Consider the following 25,419-nt stretch of genomic DNA (forward strand, 5'->3'; position numbering starts at 1 on the left):
AATCATAGTATCATTAAGTCTCACTCAACATAGATATCCTCTTGCTTTAGTCTTCTTCCTATTATCTTAAAATGTTTTGTACCTCTCGTCTCTTTTCCCCTCAGAATGTGTACCTTTCAATGACAATCTTTTCTCTGCTTGTTTAGGCATACTCTTGCCTCCAGGACTCACACTCCCAAAATACTTTTCAACTCCAAATTCCATTTACCCTCCTCTTAGCATACATGGCTTCCATACCCATTCCTCTTCTTCTCTCCGTCAAAGTTTTAGTCTTCTCATTCTGACTGACTCTCCAATTCCAGGCCCCTCAACTCTCACTTCACATACTTTCTCCAACCCTAGCCTACTGTAAAACTTCCAGCTCCAGCTTTCTTCCACTTGATTTGAAGTAGGGCACAACTAAAACAAAGTAGTTTGTTGCTTGTTTTTAGAAATAGCTGATATGAAAAAAGTAGAAATACCATATATTTTAGAAGCATATTTTAAAAATACAGTTGTTGGATTGATGTATTATGTGATTAATTCTTGCATTACTGTAATAGCTTTTAGATGTTGCAAACAAACAGTGTGGATGTAATATTATAGACTAGAAAGCATGCTGTAAGGCTATTCTGTTTTGATAAGAGACCCTTGGCAAAAGAAACACAATAATGAAAGCAAAGACCTCCACACAACCTTCTGCACCCCAGTATACATCACTAAAGGGCAGGTTTACACCCCAGTAAGTAAGTAAGTAAGTAAGTAAATAAATAAATAAATAAACGGGTTCCCAAACTCATCTCTACCCAAGGACGAGCAGATGTCCAGAAATAATGGCTGAGTGCAGAGTGAATAAATGCTACTATTCTGGTGCGTTGATGAAGAAAGTTCATCTAGAGGACAAGCAAGGAAGACCACTGGATGAAGTAAAAGACTGTTGGTTGGACTGTCATGATGCTAAAAGGACAATAGATGGTAGAAGAGACCATGGAATAGAAGACTGAAAACCTCATAAATCACTATCGGAGCCTGTATATGTTAATTGTCTCATGTGTAATTCATGAATATGTACCATCTGTGGAAATATAATGAACTCTGAATCATGTAATCTTTGAAGTGCTTATGGTGGAAATAGCCCCCGCGCTTCCTGGTGCCTCTAATAAAGAATACTTGACTTAACAGTAACAAAATTTTGCTGTTAAGTTTCTTCGATTCACACTCAACTCACATACTAAACAGCATGGAAGTTTCAGTTTCCTTCCAATCCTTGGATTGCAAGACACAATACTTTCAGAGTTCATACTTTACTAGCTTCCATTCACTCAACACTAGATACTCTGAACTATTCACTCCCTCTTTGTTCCTAAGAGGCTTCAAATTCTAGTCCTCTCCTGACTTAATACATCTCCATATCTTTGCACATATTCTCTGGCTTTAGCCCTTTATCTCAGCCACATCCTTCTTCTGTCCTGCCCAAATGGCTCACTGTTTACCAACCCATTCAAGCAACTCCTGTGGAATCTCAGTGACATTTAAGTAGGAATGGATCTCTGTGAGTCATCTTTTACTGTTTTTTTTTAGTACACTTCTGATTTTAGTGAAAAAGAGGGTGGGAAAGAAATGAGCTCCAAGAAGCACCTTTTAAAATATCCTTTATTTGTGTATCATCCTATTAAAAAAACTTTTATATAAAGGCAAAAAAGGTATTGCATAGAAGAAACACTGGTGCAAACATCACCTGGTGGGAATGGTATGTTGTTTCTTTGTGTCTACTATCTACTGCACAACAGACCGCTGGCTAGTCTGCAGGTAAACATCTCCATGTTTCCCCACATAGGCTACAAGATGAAGCTGTTCAACCCTACAGAAGTAAGTTACATCAGAATGTGTGCTCTATTCCATGCTGCTCCCAAAAAATATCAGCTAGGAAAATACCCTTTCCTTTATTGTCTTTTATATACTTGACCAAAATACTTTCCAAAAAAGACCACAAGGAGCAATTCTGCTGTCTTCTGCTTGCACTTCCCCTGTGTATGTTTGTAGTCCACGTATATTAATAGTAATGGAGACAGTGAGGAGGGACACAGGTAAGAGAGTTGGCATAACTTGACCATAGTCCAAGAACTCAATGCATAGCATAGACAACTAATCTGTTATCATTGATAAATTTATGCCATTGTTTGTAACATCTCACATGCTACATCTCACATGCTATGTGCAGAGAGTGTGCTCTTTTCAGTGCCCTCCACTTGCAATTCCTATAACTAAAAACCTTGGTACCACCAAGAGGGAACATAATTCACTGCTTTCACTTCCACAGTTTTCAAGCAGTTTTCCCAATATGTCTCTGCTAAGTGCTGATGCAGCTTCCAAATATAAAGCACAGTGAGACAGCAGATACACTACAATCTGAAGAAATATTCAAAGAAACAGCATTTTCACACAGTTGAACTGTGCTTTCATGAATTAGAGATGCGGAGAGGTATGTATTGATACAAATCAATATTTGTGTATACTAAATGTATTTTTACTGAATTATCACTTTTTTTAATTTAAAAACATGCTAAAACCTTGCAGCTAAATAACTAAAATGATGTCTGGGGAAAATGCATAGACAGCCACCCATCAACATAAGAAAGAAAAGTGCATATATATATGAGACCAAACAGTTACGAGACAGTCAGTGCTTTCCCTGACAAACTTACTGATGCAGCCTCAGTTTCCAAGGCTGTTTCTGCTGCCTAGAAAATGGCATTACTTTTATTCTCTTTTCAGGATATCTGTCTTCTCCCACATCAGTGAGTCAGCTAATGACAAAAACCAGCCCTGCTCTTGACTACCTTACTGTAGAGTGGCTTCACAAAGATGAATACACAAAGCTTATGTAACTACTTCAATTAATATTGTGTTTAGAATAATAAAAGTAATCTTCAGATTAGGATCTATGCTACTTACTATTAGATTGCAAAACGGAATGAAGCATTCTAAAATAAGTTTAGACGGAAGGCAAAATAGTCAAATTTGCAACTACGCATTTCTCCTCTGTTTTACTCATAAACTTTAATTTTTTTTTTTTACTTTCTTATTATTTTCACTTTTTTTTTTTCTTTTTTTTTTCTTTTTTGTATAAAAGCTGTATGTAGATTGAAATTTAAGGTGTAGCAGGTATCACTGTGCAACCCAAGAGGACAGATGTGATGTGATGCGCCTTGTTCTTCTTGAACCCCAGAGAAAATTAAAGAAAGCAAAGCACCTTTGCCCAAAGGGAGAATGCAATAGAGCCATTAGATGAAAATTGTTCTGTCTTTTCTTGTAGAAATAGCAATACATTTTACTAATTTTGTATATAGTCTTACATGTAGCAGCAAGTACACTGGGCATCAGAGCCCCTTCATCGATGAGCAACATCTCCAATAAGGCTCAGATGTTCTTGGTCCCAATTTTTGTTAGAAATGGAATTAAAACTGGATTCAGTTTCTGTGCTTTCCTTCTACTCCTTCCCTGGATTTCAAAGGCAATGCAAATTAAATAGGTGAGCCCATACAGCATTTTTCAGTAGGAAACAAGAGATTTGTGAAACTTCAGGCATCATGCTCTTGTGGACAAAGGCCATGCTTTAAGATTAGTAACTGCCTTCATCACTGTAATATCCAAAATCCAAATTCATCTCTCTGTCCCATGCATTCACACTCTTTCCATCATACTGATCTCAAAGGAACGTCAAAAAGTGACAAAGTCCACACAAAATGCTATTGCTGTCCGATTTACAAATGCAAACAGAACCTACTATGAAGATAAACAGGGTACTCATACTTCCCAGATAGGAAGCGGCCCAACTGTTATTTCAGCTCATCATGAAAAGATTGGCTGAATTATACAATGAAACCAATATATTTTAAGAGTTTAAAGCATAAATATTCAGACTGGACATTAGGAGAAATGTATTTACCACAGGAGTAGTTTGACATGGCATGGCTCTGAATGGGATATCACAGAAGCATAAAATCTCCATCCTTAGCAGTTTCTGTTATTCAGTCTAATAACATCATAGTGAGTTCCACCTCACATAGGTCACAGCTCTCTTCTGAGAGTGACATTGGATGAGGTAACCTAAAAAGATCCCCTCTAACTGCCGCTAATATAAGCAGTAGAATTCCTTTCAGAGCTGAGTTGAGCCCTGACTGGAGCTAAAACACAACATCCTCCAATGGCCTTTTCTTCTTCCTTCACAAAACTGTAAAACTTAGGAGAGATCTCTTAAAAAAAAAAAAAAAAAAAAAAAAAGTAAATTGCATTGGTTTGCAATAAAATGGCATTCTAACTAGAATTTTTGTTCAAATTTTGTAGTCAGAATACGGCTAAAAATTATGCATCACATCTCAGTGAACTCTACCTCATTGGGTAGACTTGGCAGTCTCCCAGCATGAACCAGTTCTGTGCTGAAGGTGTGACAGTGCATAGTCTCCCTGAGTTTCTTTTGGAAACTGTCCCTTTTCTGAATCAGCTCTTCTTTAATCAAATTCATGTTCCTCTCTGTCCAGAGACACCTTTTCCAGATCAGAGAGATAGCTGTCATTTCTTTGATGGAACCCCTTCACTGAAAGGCATAGCATGACAAAATTGTAATACAATTGCTAACCCTCTTTCTAATATCCAGTAGCACACCATGCTTTAGGCAAATTTTTTGAAACAGACAATACAGTCTGTGAAATCTGCTGCCAAGTGACCAGCAGGTCAGACTGCAACTTTTCTCCTTTATGCCAGGGAGAACTACTCACTTAGCTAGTACTTTTAGATTTCAAAATAGCATAACATCAAAGCAGTCTAATAAGGACCATCAATTACAGTGCCACAGTCTGCTTTGGCTGGGTAAAGACATTGAAATTTAGCCTCACAGGAATAGTAGGTAGGAGGTAAGAGGAGTGTTTCTCAAGTAGTGAATTTGAGAAACATTCTCTTTATCTATCCCCCCCAACTGTCAACTTTGAAAAACATATCCTCAGGACACTGCACAATGGTTTCTACACTAATGTACAATAAATGTGTAAAAACAGATATACTATATAAAAGTTATAAATCAGGCTACTAAATTCTAAGCTATATTTATCATAATATTAATAATCATCATTATTGTAACAAAAAAGTATACACCATCAGGTACAAGAAGCTCCAATACATAGGACTCCCAGTTAGAGTGGCTTTTACAAGACTTCCAGTGAACTGAACATGAGGGTTGAAAACGTAATGGAAGACTTTGAAGAATTCTCCTTTAAAGTTTAACTTATATAACTTCTGCACATTTAGCATGTATTGGTAAAGCAAAATGTGTTCTTAAATCAAGGGAATAGTCTTGGAACAGATCTATGATTTTGTTTAGAAAATCCATTGGTTCGGAAGCTTTTTTCCCTCTCTTTGGCAAATAAATGGCAAATGTGAAACAGACAAAAATATGAATCAAACAACAAGTTGTGATAATATCTGTCCAAGTAACAACAAAGTAGATCAGACAGTGGGAGGGATTCAGTCAGCAGGGCTTGGCTTGATACTCTTTGCAGTCACTTCTTTTGTTCATTTTTATGATCAAACAGAAGGGCTGATGTGATAATGTTTCAGAGGCTTTAAGCATCATATTTTTTGCCAGTCCTGTGAATCTGCTGGAAGAGTGTCATGGAGAAGGCCATGCCAAGAATCTGAAGGAAAGCAAACAATGAAGGCTTCAGTACAAGAATATGGCCAAAACTGTGTTCATGGTCCAACTTTAGTTTTAAAAGTCATTCTACACTAGTCAGATTTTTCTGTCTTCAGCACTGATCAGTAAACTAGGAGGCATATTATGAAGGCACACAGCAATGCCTGAAGATGTATCATCCGTAAAGCAGTGATGAAAGCAAAAAGCTCTCAGTGGTCTTGGTCACACATGCAAAAAAATATATATATATTCAGAAAAACACAGGTGTGTCACTTTTCTTTTTTATCCAAAATCTTGTGCTTGATTAACCAAAAAAACTTGTGACTGAAAACATCAGATTCTGGCAGTCTGTACAAAGTACAACAGTTATGCAGGAGTGCCCAAACAATATTAGACTATGTTGATACTTCTGTATTTCCTTTTTTACACACACATTAACTTACTCAGCTCAGTAGCCATGATTTAATTCATTCTGGCAATTTCCAGAACTTGCCTCCAAATTTAAAAAAGTACAGTCCTCTAAAAGACAAGGTAACAAATGGATACTAAACCTGGTAACCCTAGGCTCTGAAATAAAAATGCAAATAAGTGAAACCCCTCTCTAGTATGTCTTCTTTGAGGGTCAGCATGATGACTGACCTGTATTCTTTACAAAGATAAAGCCTCAAATAACCTCATAGAATAAATCTGACATTTTTGAAAACATGATCAAACTCAAAGCGGTTGAGGACCACTTTTCATGTAACAGAAACAAGGATGTTCAGAGCAAGTTAAATCTGTGTTTACACACATCATACCAGCATTACCTGCATTATAAGGATACACATCCCAGTTGAGCCAAGGACATGCTTATTCTCATCAAACCAAGTCATAACTCTCTCATAACATCCCTGTAAGATGAAAATCGAATTCTCAAGGTTACATTTCTTTCATATGCATTCCCTCTATTTTGTTCCTTCCCACCCCTCTCTAAGACTTGACCTCACCGTTTTCCACACTAATTCAGTGGAATTCCATCCGCAGTCTTGAGAGTTTTCTGTACAACATCGGTCTGGGACAATGTTTTCTCCCAGTACTGGGTACCAATCCGTAAAGTCATTTACACCACAGCATTTCATCTATGGTAAAAGATTAATAAATTATCTTAACTATACACAATTTGTGAAAAGTATACCATAGCAAACTTTCAGCTAGAATCACAGTGTCATAGAATGGTTTGGGTTGGAAGGGACCCTTTAAGGTCATCTATTTCCATATTCCCTGTGAAGTGCAAGGATATCTTTCACTGCTTGAAGCCCTATCCAACCTGACTTCAAACACTTCTAATGACAAGTCATCCACTACTATTCTGGACAACTTCCCCCAGAAATTCTAGTGAAGAATTTCTTCCTTATATCCAACCTAAATCTACTGACCATTAGTTTAAAACCATTACCTCTTGTTCTGTCACTGCATATCCTGGTAGTATAGTAGAAAAGTACTTCTCAGTCATTCTTACAAGCTGACTTTATACACTGGAAGGCTGTAATAAGGTCTCTTTGATGCCTTCTCTGTTCCAGGCTTAAAAAAAACCCTAACTCACTCAACTTTTCTTTGTAGGACAGAAGTTTCAGCCTTTGATCATTTTTTGTGGCCTTCCTTTGGATCTGATGCAACATATCCCTTCATTTCTTGAATTGGAGATGCAGAACTCCAGGCTGAGGTCTCACAAGAGCAGAGAGAGAGAATAATCTCTCTCAACTTCTTGGCCATGCTTCTTTTGAAGTATCCAAGATACAATTGGTTTTCTGGGCTGCAAGTGCACATTGCCATCTTATTTCCAATTTTTCATCCATCAGTATCCCAAAGTCCTTCTCAGGAAGGCTGCACTCCATCAATTCATTAAAGTCCTCTAAACTACTGTTTTTCAAGGGTTTTTTTGTGTGTCTAGTGATAACTAAAAGCAAATACTTAATGACATTAAAAAAAAAAAGCAGTCCTATATCCAAGGTGTGTTAGCATTTTTATCTCAGAGACAAATGCCCAAATGCCAAAACATGGTAATCTGCATTTGCCTACAAGTCCTGAACTGTTCTAAATATGCAGGTTTTGCTACTTTTCCTCTGTTACAGACTATACTTTCACATGACAAACACAGTTCTCAGATACAGGTAAGCAACTTTCACCTTACAAAGTATTCCTTGATCCTGAGTTTCAGAGTACTTTCTGGATATTTGGGTGCAAGACCCAAAACAAAAGCCTGCATTAGCCATCTTTTAAATTGAGAACAGATCCTACAGTTAACAGACTGTGGCAACCTTTGTAGCCAAATTGCTATTTTTTTCTAATGAGAAAATGAGTTACCTCTGCTTGAATGATATTCCATGCATTTTTCAGTCCAACATTATTTTCTGAATTGTACAGCTTCATACCTTCCTTCAAATCCTTCTTTGCACTCTCACTGACCTGCATCATACAAATACTGAATGTGAGTGCACTGCTATTTGCAGACCTGAATATGGAATACATTTTTTTTGTCACATCACAAAATTAACATGGGCAGAAAAAATTTCTCTTGTCTTCAATACTCTCATAAGGTCTTTTCAAGCACCTGCCAAGGCAAGGTCTGTCTCACAGATTAATTACTCCTGGATTATTTTTCATGAGAATTTAAACCGCTTCCCATCTAGTAAGAGTCTATCATATATAGTTACCTGATCCAAACTAACCGAAGTAATCAGCATAAGCTGAGCTTATGTTAACTTTCTCACAGACAGATGTTGTTGACAGATATCACAGCAGCCTCTCATGACAGTAACTTATGGCCTAGTTTAATTTGCTAATATACTAAAACCGAAGTCTCCATCTCCCAAACTTAACTTAATTGTTCCTTGCACAAGTTCAGGCAGGCTATAATTAATGGCCAATATGAAATCAATTGAGAAAGGGCATTATCATTGTTCTGCTTGTTGGGACATGCTTGCAGGATTTAAAGTTTTCGAAAGTGTTCTTGCTTCAAAGGAGGAAGTTGGAATGCTTAACAAGAGGTCTCGTATGTCCTATTTCTCATATAAATTTCTGTCCAAGTCTGAAATTTTGGATATAATTAGGAATGTATCTTGGCTCTGACAGCCAAATCCAATGAAGGTTTGGAAAAGGCTAGGAAACAGTTTGCAGTTTTGCCAGCTCAGCTTGCCAACTCAGAAATGAGCTGGCAGAACAGAAAGAGTTAGCCTATGTATAGATCCAATCATTGAGGACAACTATTTTGTAAGATCTATTTCATTCCTCTTTCACATTTTATTTCAAAACCGAAGTTCACCCCAGCTCCCTGAAAGTGGCAGACATCATCATGACAACATGGGAAGAGATACAGTATGGAAAGAGAACTGTTTGAAATGAATCTGGATATGCTCTGTCATAAGGCTCTGTCCTATGTTTAACAGAGCTCTTCAATTCCCCCAGAATTTTTTCAGTCTTACTGAGCTGCTAAGCCAGTCAGTGTTATCCACTTCTCTTAATCATTACCAGATAGCAGGATACAAATGGGCTTTATGAGAAGCTGCCTCTTCATCTATTCCCCAAACTCGCTTCTTGCTCCTCCAGTTCTGTAGAAGGGTTGGCCCTAAGAAGATAACCAAGTCCAAACCTCCCAGAATCCAGATCCATAAGATTATCAGCTTTTTGCAGAGACATCAAATAACTATGTTGATAGGTATCTTAACTTTTAGGATAAGAGTAAACAGAAGGCTTTGAACTATGGCTTTTATTTCAGGGAGATTTTTTTTTTCCTCCTACTTGCTCTCCTTATAATTTCCTCCCTTCCTTTCCTCCCAGAAGCAGCTTACAGAAAACAGCCAAGACCTAAGGGTTAAGACTCTGCCAAACTGAAGAGCAGAAGAAACCCTCACATTTTCATCTAACAAAAGCAAATTGAACCTGTTTTACTTCCTAGTAAAGATAATTAATCTTGCTTACCTTGTCCATATAAACAAAGAACAAAATGAGTAATATCAGCTCTGCCAGGAGAATTATCAGCAAAACGATGAAAAACTAGAACAAAGAAAAACAGTGTGAATATACACTTGCAAAACAGACAGCTATGAATTGGAGATTATAGGCCTTGTCCACCAAGCCTTTCCTCTACTGCTAAAAATATGCAAGTTTGAATTCAAACTGTTCAAGTATGTTAATTGTTAATACTATCTTGTCACTAAAGTTCCTGTAGGTCTTACCATCAATGAGGAAGCATGCTGTTTAGTAATCTCTAAATCTTAGATTTTGCTCTACCATCAGTTTCCAAGTTTCAGCAGTACACACAGTCATACAATCTACAGAACAAATGTCACCTGTTACTACAGAGACAAATGTTCCCTTGTAGGTAGGCTTTAACTAGATCTGACTGCCTGTTTGAACAGTCAAGTGACTCAGCATTTCTATTTCTAACTGTCTGTAGTTGAAATCTCTCTCTGCAAGGGGCAGCCCAAGTATGAGCTTCAACAGCTTCTAATTACTCTTCATGTTCAGTAGCAACCTTCTAACTACTAGCGGTATGCCACATAGCCATGGCATCCCCATATACACGGTGGGAGAAACAAAGAGTGATGTGCTGTACTTGAAAAGTCAGAAACACACAATAATTTCTATCAAAAGACTTCTGCAGAGCCTTATAAGAATAAAAACATACTCTTAAAAAAGTAGTTTCTGTTGGTGTTGTAGTTCATGCAAATGAACAATATAGACCCCATTATTATTCTCTATTTCCTTTCCCAGCTGTACAACATACAAAAAAAAGTCAACAAAACAAAACAGCACAGAGTGAGCAAGTGCATATTTCTCCTCCAGTTTAATTTTCTGAAGTGGTATAAGGAATACTGCTCAGCTGCTCCCCAACAGCACATAAGGGAGACATTTACACACAAAAAACTCATATGATCCTTAGTAATACAGAAGACCTGTGTTTCATGAACTTCAATTGAATTGGAACTTATCTTCTTTGGAAGCCCTTCTCTCACCTTCAGAGTGGTGAGGATCATGATGAAACCTCCTGGGTTTATGCAAGAGGAGAGATCCACAGTGTGTTTTCTAAGAGGGGTTCTCAAACTCTGTGCTTCCTTGCTGGACAAATGCTGCCAATTACCAAATTATTATTTTTTATATGTTTTTTAATGGTAAAGCCAGGCAGTGACCCTGACTTCAGGTCAGATGCTTTCCACCAATCTCTGACACAGGCCTTATCTAAAGACAAAGTAGAAAATACCCATGAGCAATTACAACTGGAATCCAAAAGCAGTTGTGCTTAAGATTTTCCAGTCAGTCCTTCTAACAAACATTTTCAGAAGGGCATCTATTTGACCCTACAATTCATTCAGAGGTACCTGAGTAATGTACTTTGGTATCTAATACATAAGAATGCACAATAACTAGGATGCATTTGCTAAAGCACCAGCAATATTACTGTGACCAAACCTGTGGAATATCATACTGCAATCCTATGGAAGACAGGAAGTTAAAGGAAATGCTAGTGATCCACAGGACTGCTTTGCACTGGTGAAAATATTTTTTAATAAAATAATCACAAAGTAACGGTGTTCATGAAAAAAAGCATTGATATCTTACACTCAAAAGTAGGCACTTGTTCTCCTTGATAGCACCTAGGCAGCCCAGAAAGCCGGTCACCATGATGATTGTACCAAAGGCAATGACTAGGTTGGCAGCTGAAAGTGATGGAAAACTAGGAGAAAATGTGGCGAAGTTTCCTTGTGATACTGACAGCCAGATGCCCACTCCCAGGAGCCCACAGCCACATAACTGCAAAGAGATAAAATAAAGGTTTAATCATTGACTCCTTCCTCTGCTCTCCGAAAGGAAGGAATTTCTCAAGCAAATTCCCAGTTAATTGTTCTGCAGTAACATTCTCACTGTCTTGGTGCTGAAACAAAATTAAACTAAATGTCCTTACCTAAACCTAGGCATGTAATTTATATTGATAAATCTAGTTAAAAGCCACTCGAAGAACTCTACTTTTGAAGACTCAGCAGATGAAGTCAGGGCTACCAATTTATCTCCCAGCAACCAACCTAGCGCAAGTTTTCTGTAGGAAGGACAAAAACATTATTTGAAAGAATGCCTCATCACATACATTTGTGCAACCATCTACAATCTCTCAGAGTATCCAGCCCCACAGTTCTTCATTCTAGGCCAAGCAAAGAAGTCATGGAGGTAATTAAAACATTATCATTTCAATAAATATTTGTCATAATGTCCCAGTAGCCTGGATAAGTTTTTTGATGAGTTCTTATAGCATCACATTTGTTTGCCATTATTCAATAACAGTAAGATTTATAGGCTTATTATCTACAGGAAGCTCAAATTCCACTAATCTCTGCCAGTGGCAGAACCCAGAGGAAATGCAAAGCTGATAATAAAGCACAACATTAACTTTTTTTCTTCTCATCACTCTTAACAATACCATATCTGGTTAAATAAGGTTCCCTACCATAGTCACATCGCAGGTCTTCTGAAGAATGGCCAAGAGTAATGTATATACTACAATGGGACCAAAACCTGGCTGTTTTTTAATACTTGCTTAAAATGGCTGATACAGAACTTCCCATCTAATCTGTGATCACTGCAGTGAAATCAGAATAGACAGTTAGTTGTGTTTTCATTAAACCTGTGATATTCTAAAGAGCAGTATTACTACTATTAAATCTACTCTTCAGAGAATCACAGAATTACTTAGGTTGGTAGGGACTATAAAAATCAATGAGTTCCAGTGCCCCTGCTGTGGACAAGGTTGTACCCCCTAGATCAGACTGCCCAGAGCCCCATCAAGCACAGCCATGAACTCTTCCAGAGATGAGGCATCTGTGACTCCTCTGGGCTATTCTTCCAGTGCCTCACCACACTCTGAGTAAATAATTTCTTCCTAATGTCAATCTAAATCTATCTTCTTTTAGTTTAAAGCTTTTAATGATAAAGTATGATAGTATTCAAAGTTGTCTGTTTTGAATCCTTATGATTCTGGATTTTTCTTTGCTGACTCAATTTGTCTTCAGTCTGGCTTGTGTGAAAAAGAGATAAGTGAGCTTCTCTTCCTCTTCCCATATGCCCTTGTTGTCTTCCTGCTCTATTAGCTTTCTCTCTTCTTGATCTACACCCAGTTTACCTCCTTCTGCAAGCTTACATTGCCAGTCCTAGTCCACCTAAGTTATTTCAATTCTAGCAGCCTGATCCACCTGCTTGTTGCTCTGATGTTCTTTTGTGCCACAATACTTGAGTATGTGAGCATCTACATGATGTATTTACACATCCATATTCTCTCCTCTGGTAGCAATATCTTTCTACAGTGTAGTGGCTCAGATAGGTTTGCCTCTGCATTGTTGCCACTACAACTCTGCCAGTTGCTCTGCTTCTGTTGCTGCAATGGTGGCATTTGCCACCATTCATAAGTCAGTACACAGATAGAGCACTGACCATTTTTCTCATTCAGTGATGTTTAAAGCTAGTTGGGTGGCCTTCACTTCTGCAAATTATCTCAATTCACCTTCAGCAGTTTCTACGACTTGTCTTGCAGGGTTTCATACAACAACTTTCTACCTCTGATGATTTTCACAATATGATGGGACCAAAGAGTGAACAGTTTGGGTCAGCTGTCTGGTCTGAGTACCCTCACTGTTCCTTCTGCAGAGCAGCATGAGAAACTGAAAAGCACTTGGCTTTTCATAAGCACTTCACAGTGACAACTAAAACATCAGCATGTTATCCTTATTCTCATCATTATTCTCACTAAATGCCAAACAAAGTGCTTTACCAGCCACTACGAAAAAAAAATAATGCTATCTCTGCTGAAACCAGGACAAGCTCTGTTATGAATCTATATCAGAAAGACATAAGAACTAACTATTTATCCAAAATGAACTTTGTATCTGACTTCCCATACATATCAGGTTCTCACTGGGAATGCCTGGCTGGTCCATGTTGCACAGATTATCTATGAAGGATCATCTTTTCCACTGTTGTTCAGCCCCATTCCTTGGAGGGCTTAAGAGAGCGCCACACAATTAACACCTCAAATAATATGTACAGGCACACAAATAACTAACTAATCATAAGTATATAGTTGCTTTACTTGCAGTAATTTTGTAGCAACTTTTAATATATACTTGCCCCACTAGTAGTAATTTGTAGTAACATATAGTGCAGAAATTCATGGAAACAAAATCTCAATTTCTTTTCAATTTCAATTTCAATTTATTTCACATACCTGTGGGTCAGATAACTCCCACAGACTGTGACTGTTACACGGTAGTATCACTATTTGAGGTTATGTGCATATTTTGATTCATATGCACACAGTGAAAGAAAACCTGTATGTAAATACTGTAAGGAATATGAATACCATTGCCCAATGCACTCATCTGGGTATAATGCAGTGAACCTACTCTGAAGGACTCAGTGCTCCATGCCAACACTGAATCAATGTAATATTTCCTCTGCACAATTCTTTCAATACAAAAACAAAAACAACAAGAAACACCAAATACAAAGAACAAAAAAAAATCCCACAACTGTTACTCAGACTTAATTACTACAGATTACTATTATTTTCTTTAGGAAGAAGCATTCTGCCACAGAAGAAGTCATGAAACCTGGATTCCTATAGATTTATGATTCATTATTGGATTGTCAACTTTTTGATCTGTTGTGAACTAATATTTGTTAATGCTTGTCCTCCTTAAGGACACTTAGAACAACTTGCTTATGCATGGATTCTCAAACATCTAAATAGTTGGAGTTCATTCTGCAGGCTACTTCCAAGGGAAGCACAGTCTATGCCCACTACTGAGTCACAGATTCAGTTTTATTTCTGTCTTTGTAGAGTTCATTAAAATGGAAGTTAAATTCAACTGAAAATAAACCCACAAGACTGTTAATGGAATTTCATTTATTGCACTATGTACTGTACTCTGTAGGCATTCAACAGAGATACGCTTTGAGCTAGCCTCTATATACAATGCATAGCCTCAATATACAATTCATAGCCTCAAAGGTCACCTGCAAAAGTAAACACACTAGGTTCATTTTTTCTTTTCTTATCCCAGATGCAATTTGTTTGGTTTATTGACACACGCATGACTCAAAAATGTAACAGATGTAAGAGATTAAATTAAATATTTAAAGGACTAGAAATAGCTTTAATTTCCCTATCTCTAACTTTTTTTTTTTTTAAATCACATATCAAGCAACCAAACACCTACTAAAAGAGCATCTGTAACAGGTAGTATGTACAGATGCTCTTTTATTAATTTCAGAGTATACACACCTGTAATCCCTCTGGATCATCTGTTATTAAGCTACCTGATACACTTACCCTAAAGTCTCAATAGAAGTAGTTAAATAGCAACTACTGAGGAGAAAACCAACAAATTATGGCAATAGGCAATGGCTTATGAATGCCTATTTTAAACATATTTTTCCAAACAAAAGATGATCATCATCTTTCTTGGTCTCTCATCCAACTTTTTTACAACAAAAAACACCTGAAAATCTAACGTGAGGCTTCCCATGAGTAACTCTTTACACTGACAAGCACAACTGCAATACTAGATTACTTCAATTTGTACTACAGTGGACTGCCTTAATTGTCAAGCCATCAATATGTTCTTTAGCTAAGAAATTATCCAAGTCCATACCTGCTAATGCAAATGCAAATATGCAAATGCAAATATGAATCCATATTTTCATACTCTAATATTGAGTCTTGTATTTAATTTCCGGGTTATCCATGCTTAAGAAAGATGCATATAGATATATGTTATTCCTCCCCAAAATACTCACTACCCTGTAGCTATTTAGAATTACATCCAGGAGTTTTTTAGCACTTTAACCAGGATACCTCGGGTCAAATCGCAAATCATTTAGAATTCCTCTGTCCTATAATTTTCAGTTATTCCTAAGATACTCAAAATTTCCATAATCCTAGGCTGCCTTTGTAGAAAAACACATACACCTTCAGAAAATGACTTGTAAACCCAGAGGTGGTATTTATTTTGGGTACAAAGAAAGTAGACAACAGCATTCTATATACCACACACACAAAAAAAGATAATTCATGTATACAGTGTCACGGAGTTATCTCTAGATCTGTGTCCATGACAGGGAAACAGCAGGCTGAAAAAAAAACAGCCTGAAAAAAAAAAGGGGGGGGGGGGGGAGGGAGGGGAGGTGTCAAAACAGGCTGGTTCGGCCAGTTCTGTGACTAATGGAGCAGGGGGACCCACGGATCCCCACAGAAAAGGGGAAAAGGGAAAAGGGGGACGTGTAGGGAGATGGGCCTAAAAACAAAACAGTGGCAACAATCTGAGGAAAGTTATTTACTAAATAAGATATCAAAATGCAAGATAACACATTATACAATATATTGGAATTGAGGCTAATAAATCAAATAAAAAGAGAAAGAGACAGGGTGTCCAAAACTAAAGGCCCTATTCTAACACTGAAAGCAAGATGGCTAGGGAGCACACAACTGCAGATGAACAAGCAGGGGAAAAAAAAGGAGCATCTCAGGACTTGTGAACAGTTTTTATCTTTCCTGCTGAATGAAAAACGGAAATGAAACAGCGAGCCTCTTGGGAGTTGTAGTTCTCTTCTGAGAACCAGATACTTGGAAATATTGACAATCCATGGAACTGGAGCATTAACTCTTTAACTGCCAGTGCACTACATGATGTTATGATGTGGAATACTGTTAACAAAAGTCATAAAACCATGACTTTCCACCCATTATCCCACATCACTACATCTTGCTTAACACACACACACATATATATACACAAACAAACAATAATTAACATGTATTAAACATACACACACACACACATATATATACATGCATGGAATTACTGACTGCACTCCCGCAACATCAAATTCCCCTGTGGTACACAATGAATATCCACATTTTTCTGCATCACCCACCAAATGGACCCAGGTCCCTGAACAAACATGATTCCACGGAGAGGTTTGCCCTTCCCAGAAGCTGGGAGGACCCAAACTGCTTTTCCCAACATGCTCGTTACATGTACTACAGGCACCTTACTTCCTTCTACAGTACGTAGGAAGCTGGATTGGGCAGGACCATTGCGACTGATAAATCCTCAAGTGTTGACCAACCAGGTGGCTTCTCTCAGTGCTTCTCAAGTCAAATGCTTCTCTCAATGCTTAAATGTTCTTAAATGGGTGCATTGCTTTTAACAACTCACCATATCATTCAATTTTACCAGAAGTTGGTGCATGATAGCAGATTTGATAAACGCATTCAGTGCCATGATCTTTGGCCTGAGTATTTACAAGATAATTTTTGTGATGAGATTATCTGACTTAAATCTTTCTGGAGTGCCATGTCATCATAGAACACATCCTACTTCAGAATTCATGCTGATCCAGACCTCTGATTGAAACCTATCATACTTCACCTCCACAAAACAACATAACCCAGGCAGATAGATATAAAGAATATCATATGGCTCTAGTGGGATGAAATTTTGCATAAAAAAACTAGCATTAACTGGATTTGGATTCTCCTATCCATCTTTTCATTTTCCTGTCAATCTGGATAATATATACATACTAGCCATCATGGGGAATAAAGTCACTATTGTACTTGAGTACTATGACTGTATGGGAACTGCTGAATCACGGCCTGAACCTCTGATTGATCACCTGAGGCAAGCAATAGGTCAGCCACAGGAGTCAGTCAAGCTCGTAACATTTCAATAGACAATGACCAGACTCCTGAATCAACAGACTTTGTTGATCAGGAAAATAAAAAATCTAAATTAGATCTCAAATCTCCGATTTTGACAAATCCACTAGAAGTCCATCCTGTTATAACTCAGAAAACAAAAAAAGTACAGGACAGAACAGCAGAGGTGCTGCCTAATCAGTGCCCCCTGCCAGACTCATTTGCATGTAACAGCCCGGCCAGCCATACACGGCAATGGAATTGATGGATTTAGTACAGCGATTTCGGCAGAAGCCTAGAGAAACTGTACCAGCTTGGTTATTAAGACTGTGGGTTCTGGGGCAGAAAGTGTTTTGGTGAATGGCCCAGAAATACCCAAGTTGGCCACCATGACTTTCCATCCTCTCAGGCAGAGGTTGTATGTGGGTAATCAATAGCTTAATGAAAACCATTCTATAATAGAATGGTTAATGGCGGCCAGCTGTATGGTATGACCAAATAAATCTGATATACCTCTACATACAGGGATATGTCCTCCATGGAGGACCTTCAAAATTATATCTGTGAACTAGGCGTAAGGGAAGCAATTTATGAAGACACATTTGATGGCCCTGATATAGTCAAATTCTCAGCAGGAATGAGAGACTTAATTCTACAGCAAGCTCCCTCTCATTTGTATGGTACTTTGGTTTCTATGTTAAATCCCCTAGTGGCCTAGGAAGCAGTAGTCCAGCAGGCTGCCCAGTAGGAGAAACAGAACGCCTGCGGTCCAGGCACAAAATTTGGTCATTAGAAGAAGCTGAGGTCCTGTCGGTGACTAAAACCAAGATGCCAGCTACTTGAGCTCCTCAATTGGGACCCATAAGGGTCTCCCGAAAACAAATGTTTAATGATTTGGCTGAGGTCCAATTTGCTAAAATTGACCACCAGCCCAACCATGTCCTTCTCCAGCTTAGGAGACAACTAGAGGACAATCAAAAATTTCAGAACTACCCTAGGAAACCAAGGGTAAGGGTTATAGAGAGAACACCAACAACGACATAGAACACAAAAGATTTCATTGTTCCTAATAGAAAAAAAAAAGCCGCCTCAGGTGTCTCAGCTCAGGCATCATTGTCCAGCGGAAGCAAAAGAATTGGCCATAGCACAATTCATGGCGTGACAAGGGATGTTAGTCCCCCTAGGGCCTCCAGATGGGACTGGAGGCCCTATGTAGAATTAATGATCTACTGGTCCCAAAAAAATATTCAGAGTTATAGCGTTAGTGGACACTCGAGCAGAAACATCAATTATCTATGGAGATCCAACCAAATTTGATGGAGACAGAGTGATGACTGGTGGCTTTGGGGGACAGACTATTCCAGTCACCCAAACATGGTTGAAACTGGGGGTTGGATGTCTCCCACCCCAGGAGTATATGGTGTCTATTGCCCCACACCAGGAATACATCTTGGGCATAGATATTCTATGGCTTTCCAGACAACTGTGGGAGAGTTCAGACTTCGACAGAGAAGTATCAGTATCTGGGTGGTGCAGGCAATATTAAGAGGCCATGCGAAACATGGGCCTATTTGCCTGCTGAAACTGACGGATTACTAATGTAAGGCAGTACAGACTCCTGGGTAGGCAAGATGAAATATCAAGAACGGTGCAGGAATTAGAAGAAGTGGGCATTATAAGACCTGCACACAGCCCATATAATTCCCCCATATGGCCAGTGTGAAAGTCGGATGGAGAATGACAGTGGATTACAGAGAATTAAATAAGGTCACACTGCCTATTCGTGCAGCTGTACCCAACATTGCCTCCCTAATGGACACATTGAGTAGGGAGATAAAAACCTATCATTGTGTCCTATATTGAGCAAATGCGTTCTTCAGTATCCCAATTGCTGAAGAATTGCAAGATCAGTTTGTGTTTACGTGGGGAGGCAAGCAGTGGACTCTCAGGTCCTGCCACAGGGGTACATGCATTCACCAATGTATTGTCACAATCTAGTGTTGCATGACCTGGCTAATTGGAAAAAACCTGATGATGTTAACTTATATCATTATACTGATGATCTCCGGTTGACATCTGACTCACTGGAGGCAGTAGGACAGGTGGCAGATTCATTAACCACCTATTTACAACAGAGGTGTGGGCTATAAATCATCAAAAGGTGCAAGGTCTGGGCCTGTCCATAAAATTCCTGGGGGTGGTTTGGTCAGGAAAGACCAAAGTACTACCCAGTGCTGTCTTAGATAAGGTTCAGGCGTTCCCAGTCCCTACAACATCGAAGCAGCTGCAAGAGTTTCTAGGTATATTGGGTTACTGGTGCTCCTTTATACCTCACCTAGTGCAGCTGCTAAGGCCACTGTACAGACTCACAAAAAAAGGGCAGCTTTGGGACTGGGGGAAAACAGAACAGGATGCTTTCCAGCAAGCAAAACTTGCAGATTAAACAAGCCCAGGCATTGGTTATATTTGATCCTACCCTCCCAGCCGAGTTGGACGTTCATGTCACTCAAGATGGCTTTGGTTGGGGCCTGTGGCAATGCCAGAGTTCTGTTTGGACCCCCATTCCCCATTGGTTTCTGGTCTCAGGTCTGACATGGAGCAGAAGATACAGTATGATTGAAAAACAGTTATTGGCTGCCTACGCTGCATTACAGGCAGTAGAGCCAATAACTCAAACAGCTGAAGTTATAGTCAAGACCACTCTGTTGATTTAGGAGTGGGTGAAAGATCTGACCCACCTTCCTAAGGCAGGGGTGGCCCAAGCACAAACAGTGGCACGATGGGTCACCTACCTCAGCCAAAGGAGTAGTCTTGATCATTGGTTCATGCTGTGAAGGGGTGGAGTGCATGGGAACTGCTGAATCACTGCCTGAACCTCTGATTAATCACCTGACGTGAGTAATAAGTCAGCCACAGGAGCACAGGTGAAGGCAATTCATCTCCTCTGGAGATCCCTCCTCTGGAGTTTTGCAGCAAGCCCAGGGCCTGGGTAATCTTGCTATTCTCTTTTTGTTATTATAATCTGCTTTGCCAAACTTTCTTGTTTATTTCATAATTATGACATCTTTATATTCATTGACTGTACATATGACTTAGACTAAATGCAGTCAAAATCCTTCTATTATTTCTGAAATACAAGACCTCTCACCTGTAAAATTGAATTATAACCTCTGTATCTCACAGAGGTGTCTGCTTTCTCTAATTCCAAACTCCTTTTGAGGAAAATACCCTAAAAAGTTTAAGTGCTAGAATAATCAGGGTAAAGTTAAGAAACGAATACAGAAAACACAGAATACAAAAAAAAAAAAAACAAAAAAAACCAAAACAAAACAAAACAAAAAAAAACCTGTCTATCTTATCAGCCTACATATTTCACTATTTTGTGCATATTTTTGTGCTTTTTCTACTTGTATGGCACATATGAGCACAGAAACTCTTGAGTTATAACATATCCCTATTTTCAGTTACACTAGTTATATTAACTGTCAACTATCTCCCCAGTGTGATCTGAGAAAAAAACAAGTATATTCTGTGGCAGTAACTAACATTCTCACGTTACAGAGACTACCAGCTGGTATTCTTGTATGGGTTTGTATCTACCCTGCATTTTAAATGGATTTCAACATTCTGCAAGCAACACAGCTCTTCTCTGAGGAGACAGATGTACAGGGAATGGAATGTTCAATAGTTTTGATGTCTGTAAACTGAGGATAAAATGAAAATAAAAAAGCAGAGAACAAAATATGTTTAAAAAAACCCTCACAGTTCTGCACTCTAGACACAAAGTCTAGTTTTGTTTAACACTGAACAGCATATGGATTTCAATAGTGAAAGCTGGAGAGAGATCTCACCACTGTCCCCAGCTGACGTAAAGCATTGCTATTTTTACTGAAATCATAGAATCACCAAGGTTGGCAAAGACCTCAAAAATCATCCAGTCCACCCATTCACCTACCACTAATATTTCCCCACTAAGCATCTAAATGTTTCTTGAATGCTTCCAGGGGTGGTGATTCAACTACCACTCTGGGCAGCCCATTCCAGAACCTGACCACTCTTTCAGAGAAGTTTTTTTCTAATGTCCAAAATGGATCTCCCTTGGCATAACTTGAGGCTGTTCCCTGTAGTCCTATCATTAATTAGGCTGGAACAGGGGACAAGTCCCATTTTGCCACAACATCCTTTCAGGTAGTTGTAGACAATGATAAGGTCTCCCCTGAACCTCCTTTTCTCCACACTAAGCTATTACAGTTTGATCGGCTGCTCCTCATTAAGATTTGCACTTCAGACGTTTTACCAGCTTGGTTGCCCTTCTCTGGACATGACCCAGAACTTTGATGTCTTCCTTGGGCTGAGGGGCCCAAAAATAAAAACTGTATTTGTAATGCAAATGCACAGTTTGAAACAGTTATTGAGCACCTGGTAGGAAGGTAGGGCCAACTCAGGGGAGCTCAGGATCCAGGATCTACTCCTTCCCAAACCTCACTGAAGGGTTAGCAGTAGAAGTGAGGGTATCTCGTTTGGAGATCCCTGCATACCTGAGGCCTTCTGAAGGTAAGCAGCTTCTTTCCCTTACTTTGTGTCCACTACTGTTGTGTTTGAGCAAATCCCCACTTGCTACAGCCTCGGATCTTGCTGCTCTGCTGTCATTGTTTCATTTTCCATCATGGTACAGTTGGTGAGCAAGGGAGGTGTGACAGTACGTACTTGGAATGGATTATTTTTAATGCATTAACATTGGGATCCCTAATAAAACCCAAAGGATTAAAACCTGTGGGAAACTCTCAGGATTCCTGGGTTCTCAATGGCTGAGAGCTGCATGGATTATTGAAGAATGGGGACCTATAGGGCCCCATTATTAAATCTTCTTCCAAGATGGCAGAATTTCTGAATAAATTAGAACAAACTTTCCAAGCAGTGGAGGAAAAATTAGCAGTAGCACCTGCTGTAGCATGGCCGTTACTAGTAAATATTAATGCATACCATTCCTCTGAGGAAGGAATGAAAGATGAAAATGACCTTCTTTTTAGGTCATATAGGCCTGTATCAAACAACTGGAAAATAAAATTACACCTTTGATGGGGCAAACTGACTCATCTTCAAATGGAATCTTCCTTCTAAAATTAAGAAATATATCATTAGATGGGGAAAAGGAATTCAATCAGCAGGATCCTTGGATCCCTGATGAATCTTTAAAAAAAAAAAAGGAAAATCAAGGTGACTAAAGTTCCACTAGAGGATTGGGGAACTTCAGATCCTCTAGAAATCTAACCTAAACCTTCCATGTCTCAGTTTAAAACCATTCCCCCTTGTCCTATCACTATCCACCCTTGTAAAAAGCCATTCCCCCTCCTGTTTATATGTAGAACTTCAAGTACTGGAAGGTTACAATGAGGTCTCCCCGCAGCCTTCTCTTTTCCAAGCTAAACAAGCCCAGTTCCCTCAACCTTTCCTCATAGGAAAGATGCTCCAGCCCTCCAATCATCTTAGTGGTCCTCCTCTGGACCTGTTCCAAGAACTCCACATCCTTCCTGTACTGGCGGCCCCAGGCCTGGATGCAGTACTCCAGATGGGGCCTCACAAGAGCTGAGTAGAGGGAATCAATCACCTCCCTCTTCCTGTGGGCCACTCCGTTTTTAACACAGCCCAGAACACAGTTGGCATTCCGGGCTGCAAGTGCACACGGCTGGCTCATGTCCACCTTCTTGTCCACCAGGACCCCCCAAGTCCTTCTCCGCAAGGCTGCTCTCAAGGAGATCTTCCCCCAGCTTGTATAAATACTTGGGATTGCCCCAACCCAACTGCAGCACCCTGCACTTGGCCTTATTGATCCTTATTAGGTTTTAATGGGCCCACTTCTCCAGCCTGTCCAGGTCCCTCTGACTGGCTTCCCTTCCTTCCAGTATATCGACTGCACCGCTCAGCTTGGTGTCATCTGCAAACTTGCTGAGGGTGCACTCAATACCATTGTCTATGTCATTGATGAAGATGTTGAAGAGAACCGGTCCCAAGACTGACTCCTGTGCGACACCACTTGTGACCGGCCTCCACCCTGAAAGAGAACCACTGATTACAACCCTTTGGCTGTGTCCAGCCAGCCAATTCCTAATCCATCGAACAGTCCATACTTCAAATCCTCACCTCTCCAATTTAGAGAGAAGGGACCACGGCTTTGCGGAAGTCCAGGTAGATGACATCCATGGCCCTTCCCCTGTCCACTGAGGCTGTCACTTCATCACAGAAGGCCACCAGATTGGTCATGCAAGCTCTGGCCTTGCTGAGGCCATGCTGGCTGTCTCAGATCACCTCTTCATCTCATATGTGCCTTAACATGGTAACGAGGAGGATCTGCTCCATGATCTCCCTAGGCACAGAGGTGAGGCTCACTGGTCTGTAGTTCCCTGGGTCTTCCTTTCTCCCTTTCTTAAAAATAGGATTAATGTTTCCCTTTTTTCAGTCACCGGGGATTTTACCCAACAGCTATGATTTTTCAAATACAATGGAGAGTGGCTCAGCAACTACATCAGCCATCTTTCTCAGAACCATATGATGCATATCATCTGGCCCCACAGACTTATATATATTCAGTTTCATGAGGAGGTCTTGGACTTGTTCCACTGTGGGATAGAATCTGCTCCTCTCACCCACACCTAGAGGTTCAGGGTCCAGCATGCACTGTCCTCAGATTTGAAAGAATGAGAGCAATTTCCGTTTACACAGTTTAAAATAGAAATACAAACCTTGCCAGAATTATTTGAAAGTACTGGCAGATGAATTATTCCTGAATCTGCATCATGTAATATTTGGCAGCTATCATGACCACTGAACAGCTGACTTTTAGTGCAATGACATTATTAATTATATCTTCTTTGCCAAACAAGGACCATGAATGAGGCTCTGCAATATCCCTTTCATTAACCAGTACATGTATATCCGCTAAATTGATCATACAGTAAGCAATGTAACTGTCCTATTAAAAAGCTCAATTTGATCCAGCCAAGCTACTATCTGACTGCAAACAGCTACTATATATGGATCAAAGACTGTACAGAAATCAGGGGGTGGCATATTTCATGTCTCATCAGACATAGGAAAACAAACATTCTGAATAACTTTAAGATGACTGGCTTGAATCTGATGTTTTTCCTTCACTTCTATGCTACTTGCCCTGAGTAGTCAAAAAACAAAAAACAAAAGGTAAGAGGCAGCAGCACCAATTTCTCCTCAAGCAGCAGAAGTTCCAAGCCAGCAATCTGCTTTGAAATCCTTTGACCATCAGAGCGGGACTTTTACTGTGCTCCAAGAAACCTATTGGTGTGACAAGATCCAGCACATACAATTATTTGTCAAATTTCCTAAATACTTCCACAACTCCGTAAACTTGTCTAATTCTAAAAGCAACCTACTGAAACAAGCAATTCAATGGAGTTCTATTTATGCAAAATTCACAGGTTCCTTATAGGCATGAAAAAGGCACTGTATTGGTTCAATGGTTTTTGATTAAATCATAAACAAGTATTCTTAGATGAATGATAGTGCTTGGTATGAGGAAAGCTACAAAACATTATCACTGCCATCATTTCTATACTTAAACACGAATAATTTCAAGACCAGACTGGATAGGACTCTGGGCAACCTGGTTTAGCACAAAATCTGGAGGTTGATGACCCTGCCTGTGGCAGGGGGGTTGGAACTTGATGATCACTGGGGTCCCTTCCAACCTAAGCCATTCTATGATAATTCTATGATAACATGCAGTATTGTTCTCACTTGCTAATGCTACAAATGAAACCTGTCTTAAATATCCAGCAAAGTGATGACTCTGAAAATTCATCCTGTCCTATCAACTGGATTTTTTTTTTTTTAATCAGAATTGTATTCAAGTATATGACGGTATATTTGAATTCACAAACTCTCTATTCCATGCAGAACACTTCAGCCTGGAAAAGTGAAAGCTCTGGAAGGACCTCTTCAGTGTATACAAAGACCTAAAGGGAAGTTGCAAAGAAAATGGAGAAAGGCTCTT

The 25,419-nt window shown here is 39.4% G+C and overlaps 1 protein-coding gene across 11 annotated transcripts in view; it reads right to left on the bottom strand.

The window, feature by feature from the left end:
* Positions 1 to 1,614: 1,614 nt before the first annotated feature.
* Positions 1,615 to 25,419, bottom strand: part of TSPAN9 (tetraspanin 9) — a 163,236-nt gene continuing 139,431 nt past the window's right edge. For all 11 annotated transcript variants that reach the window (XM_090148239.1, XM_031611545.2, XM_090148227.1 and 8 more), the window contains 6 exons: positions 11,267 to 11,458; positions 9,626 to 9,700; positions 8,012 to 8,113; positions 6,655 to 6,786; positions 6,475 to 6,558; positions 1,615 to 5,669 (listed from right to left, as the gene is read on the bottom strand). In XM_090148239.1, the coding sequence (XP_090004365.1) occupies positions 5,598 to 5,669; positions 6,475 to 6,558; positions 6,655 to 6,786; positions 8,012 to 8,113; positions 9,626 to 9,700; positions 11,267 to 11,458 (657 nt within the window). In that variant the 3' untranslated portion in view covers positions 1,615 to 5,597. The remainder of the gene's footprint in view (positions 5,670 to 6,474; positions 6,559 to 6,654; positions 6,787 to 8,011; positions 8,114 to 9,625; positions 9,701 to 11,266; positions 11,459 to 25,419) is intronic.

Source organism: Phasianus colchicus, chromosome 1 (assembly GCF_987193195.1).
Source record: "Phasianus colchicus chromosome 1, bPhaCol1.hap1.1, whole genome shotgun sequence".
NCBI classification, from domain to species: domain Eukaryota; kingdom Metazoa; phylum Chordata; class Aves; order Galliformes; family Phasianidae; genus Phasianus; species Phasianus colchicus.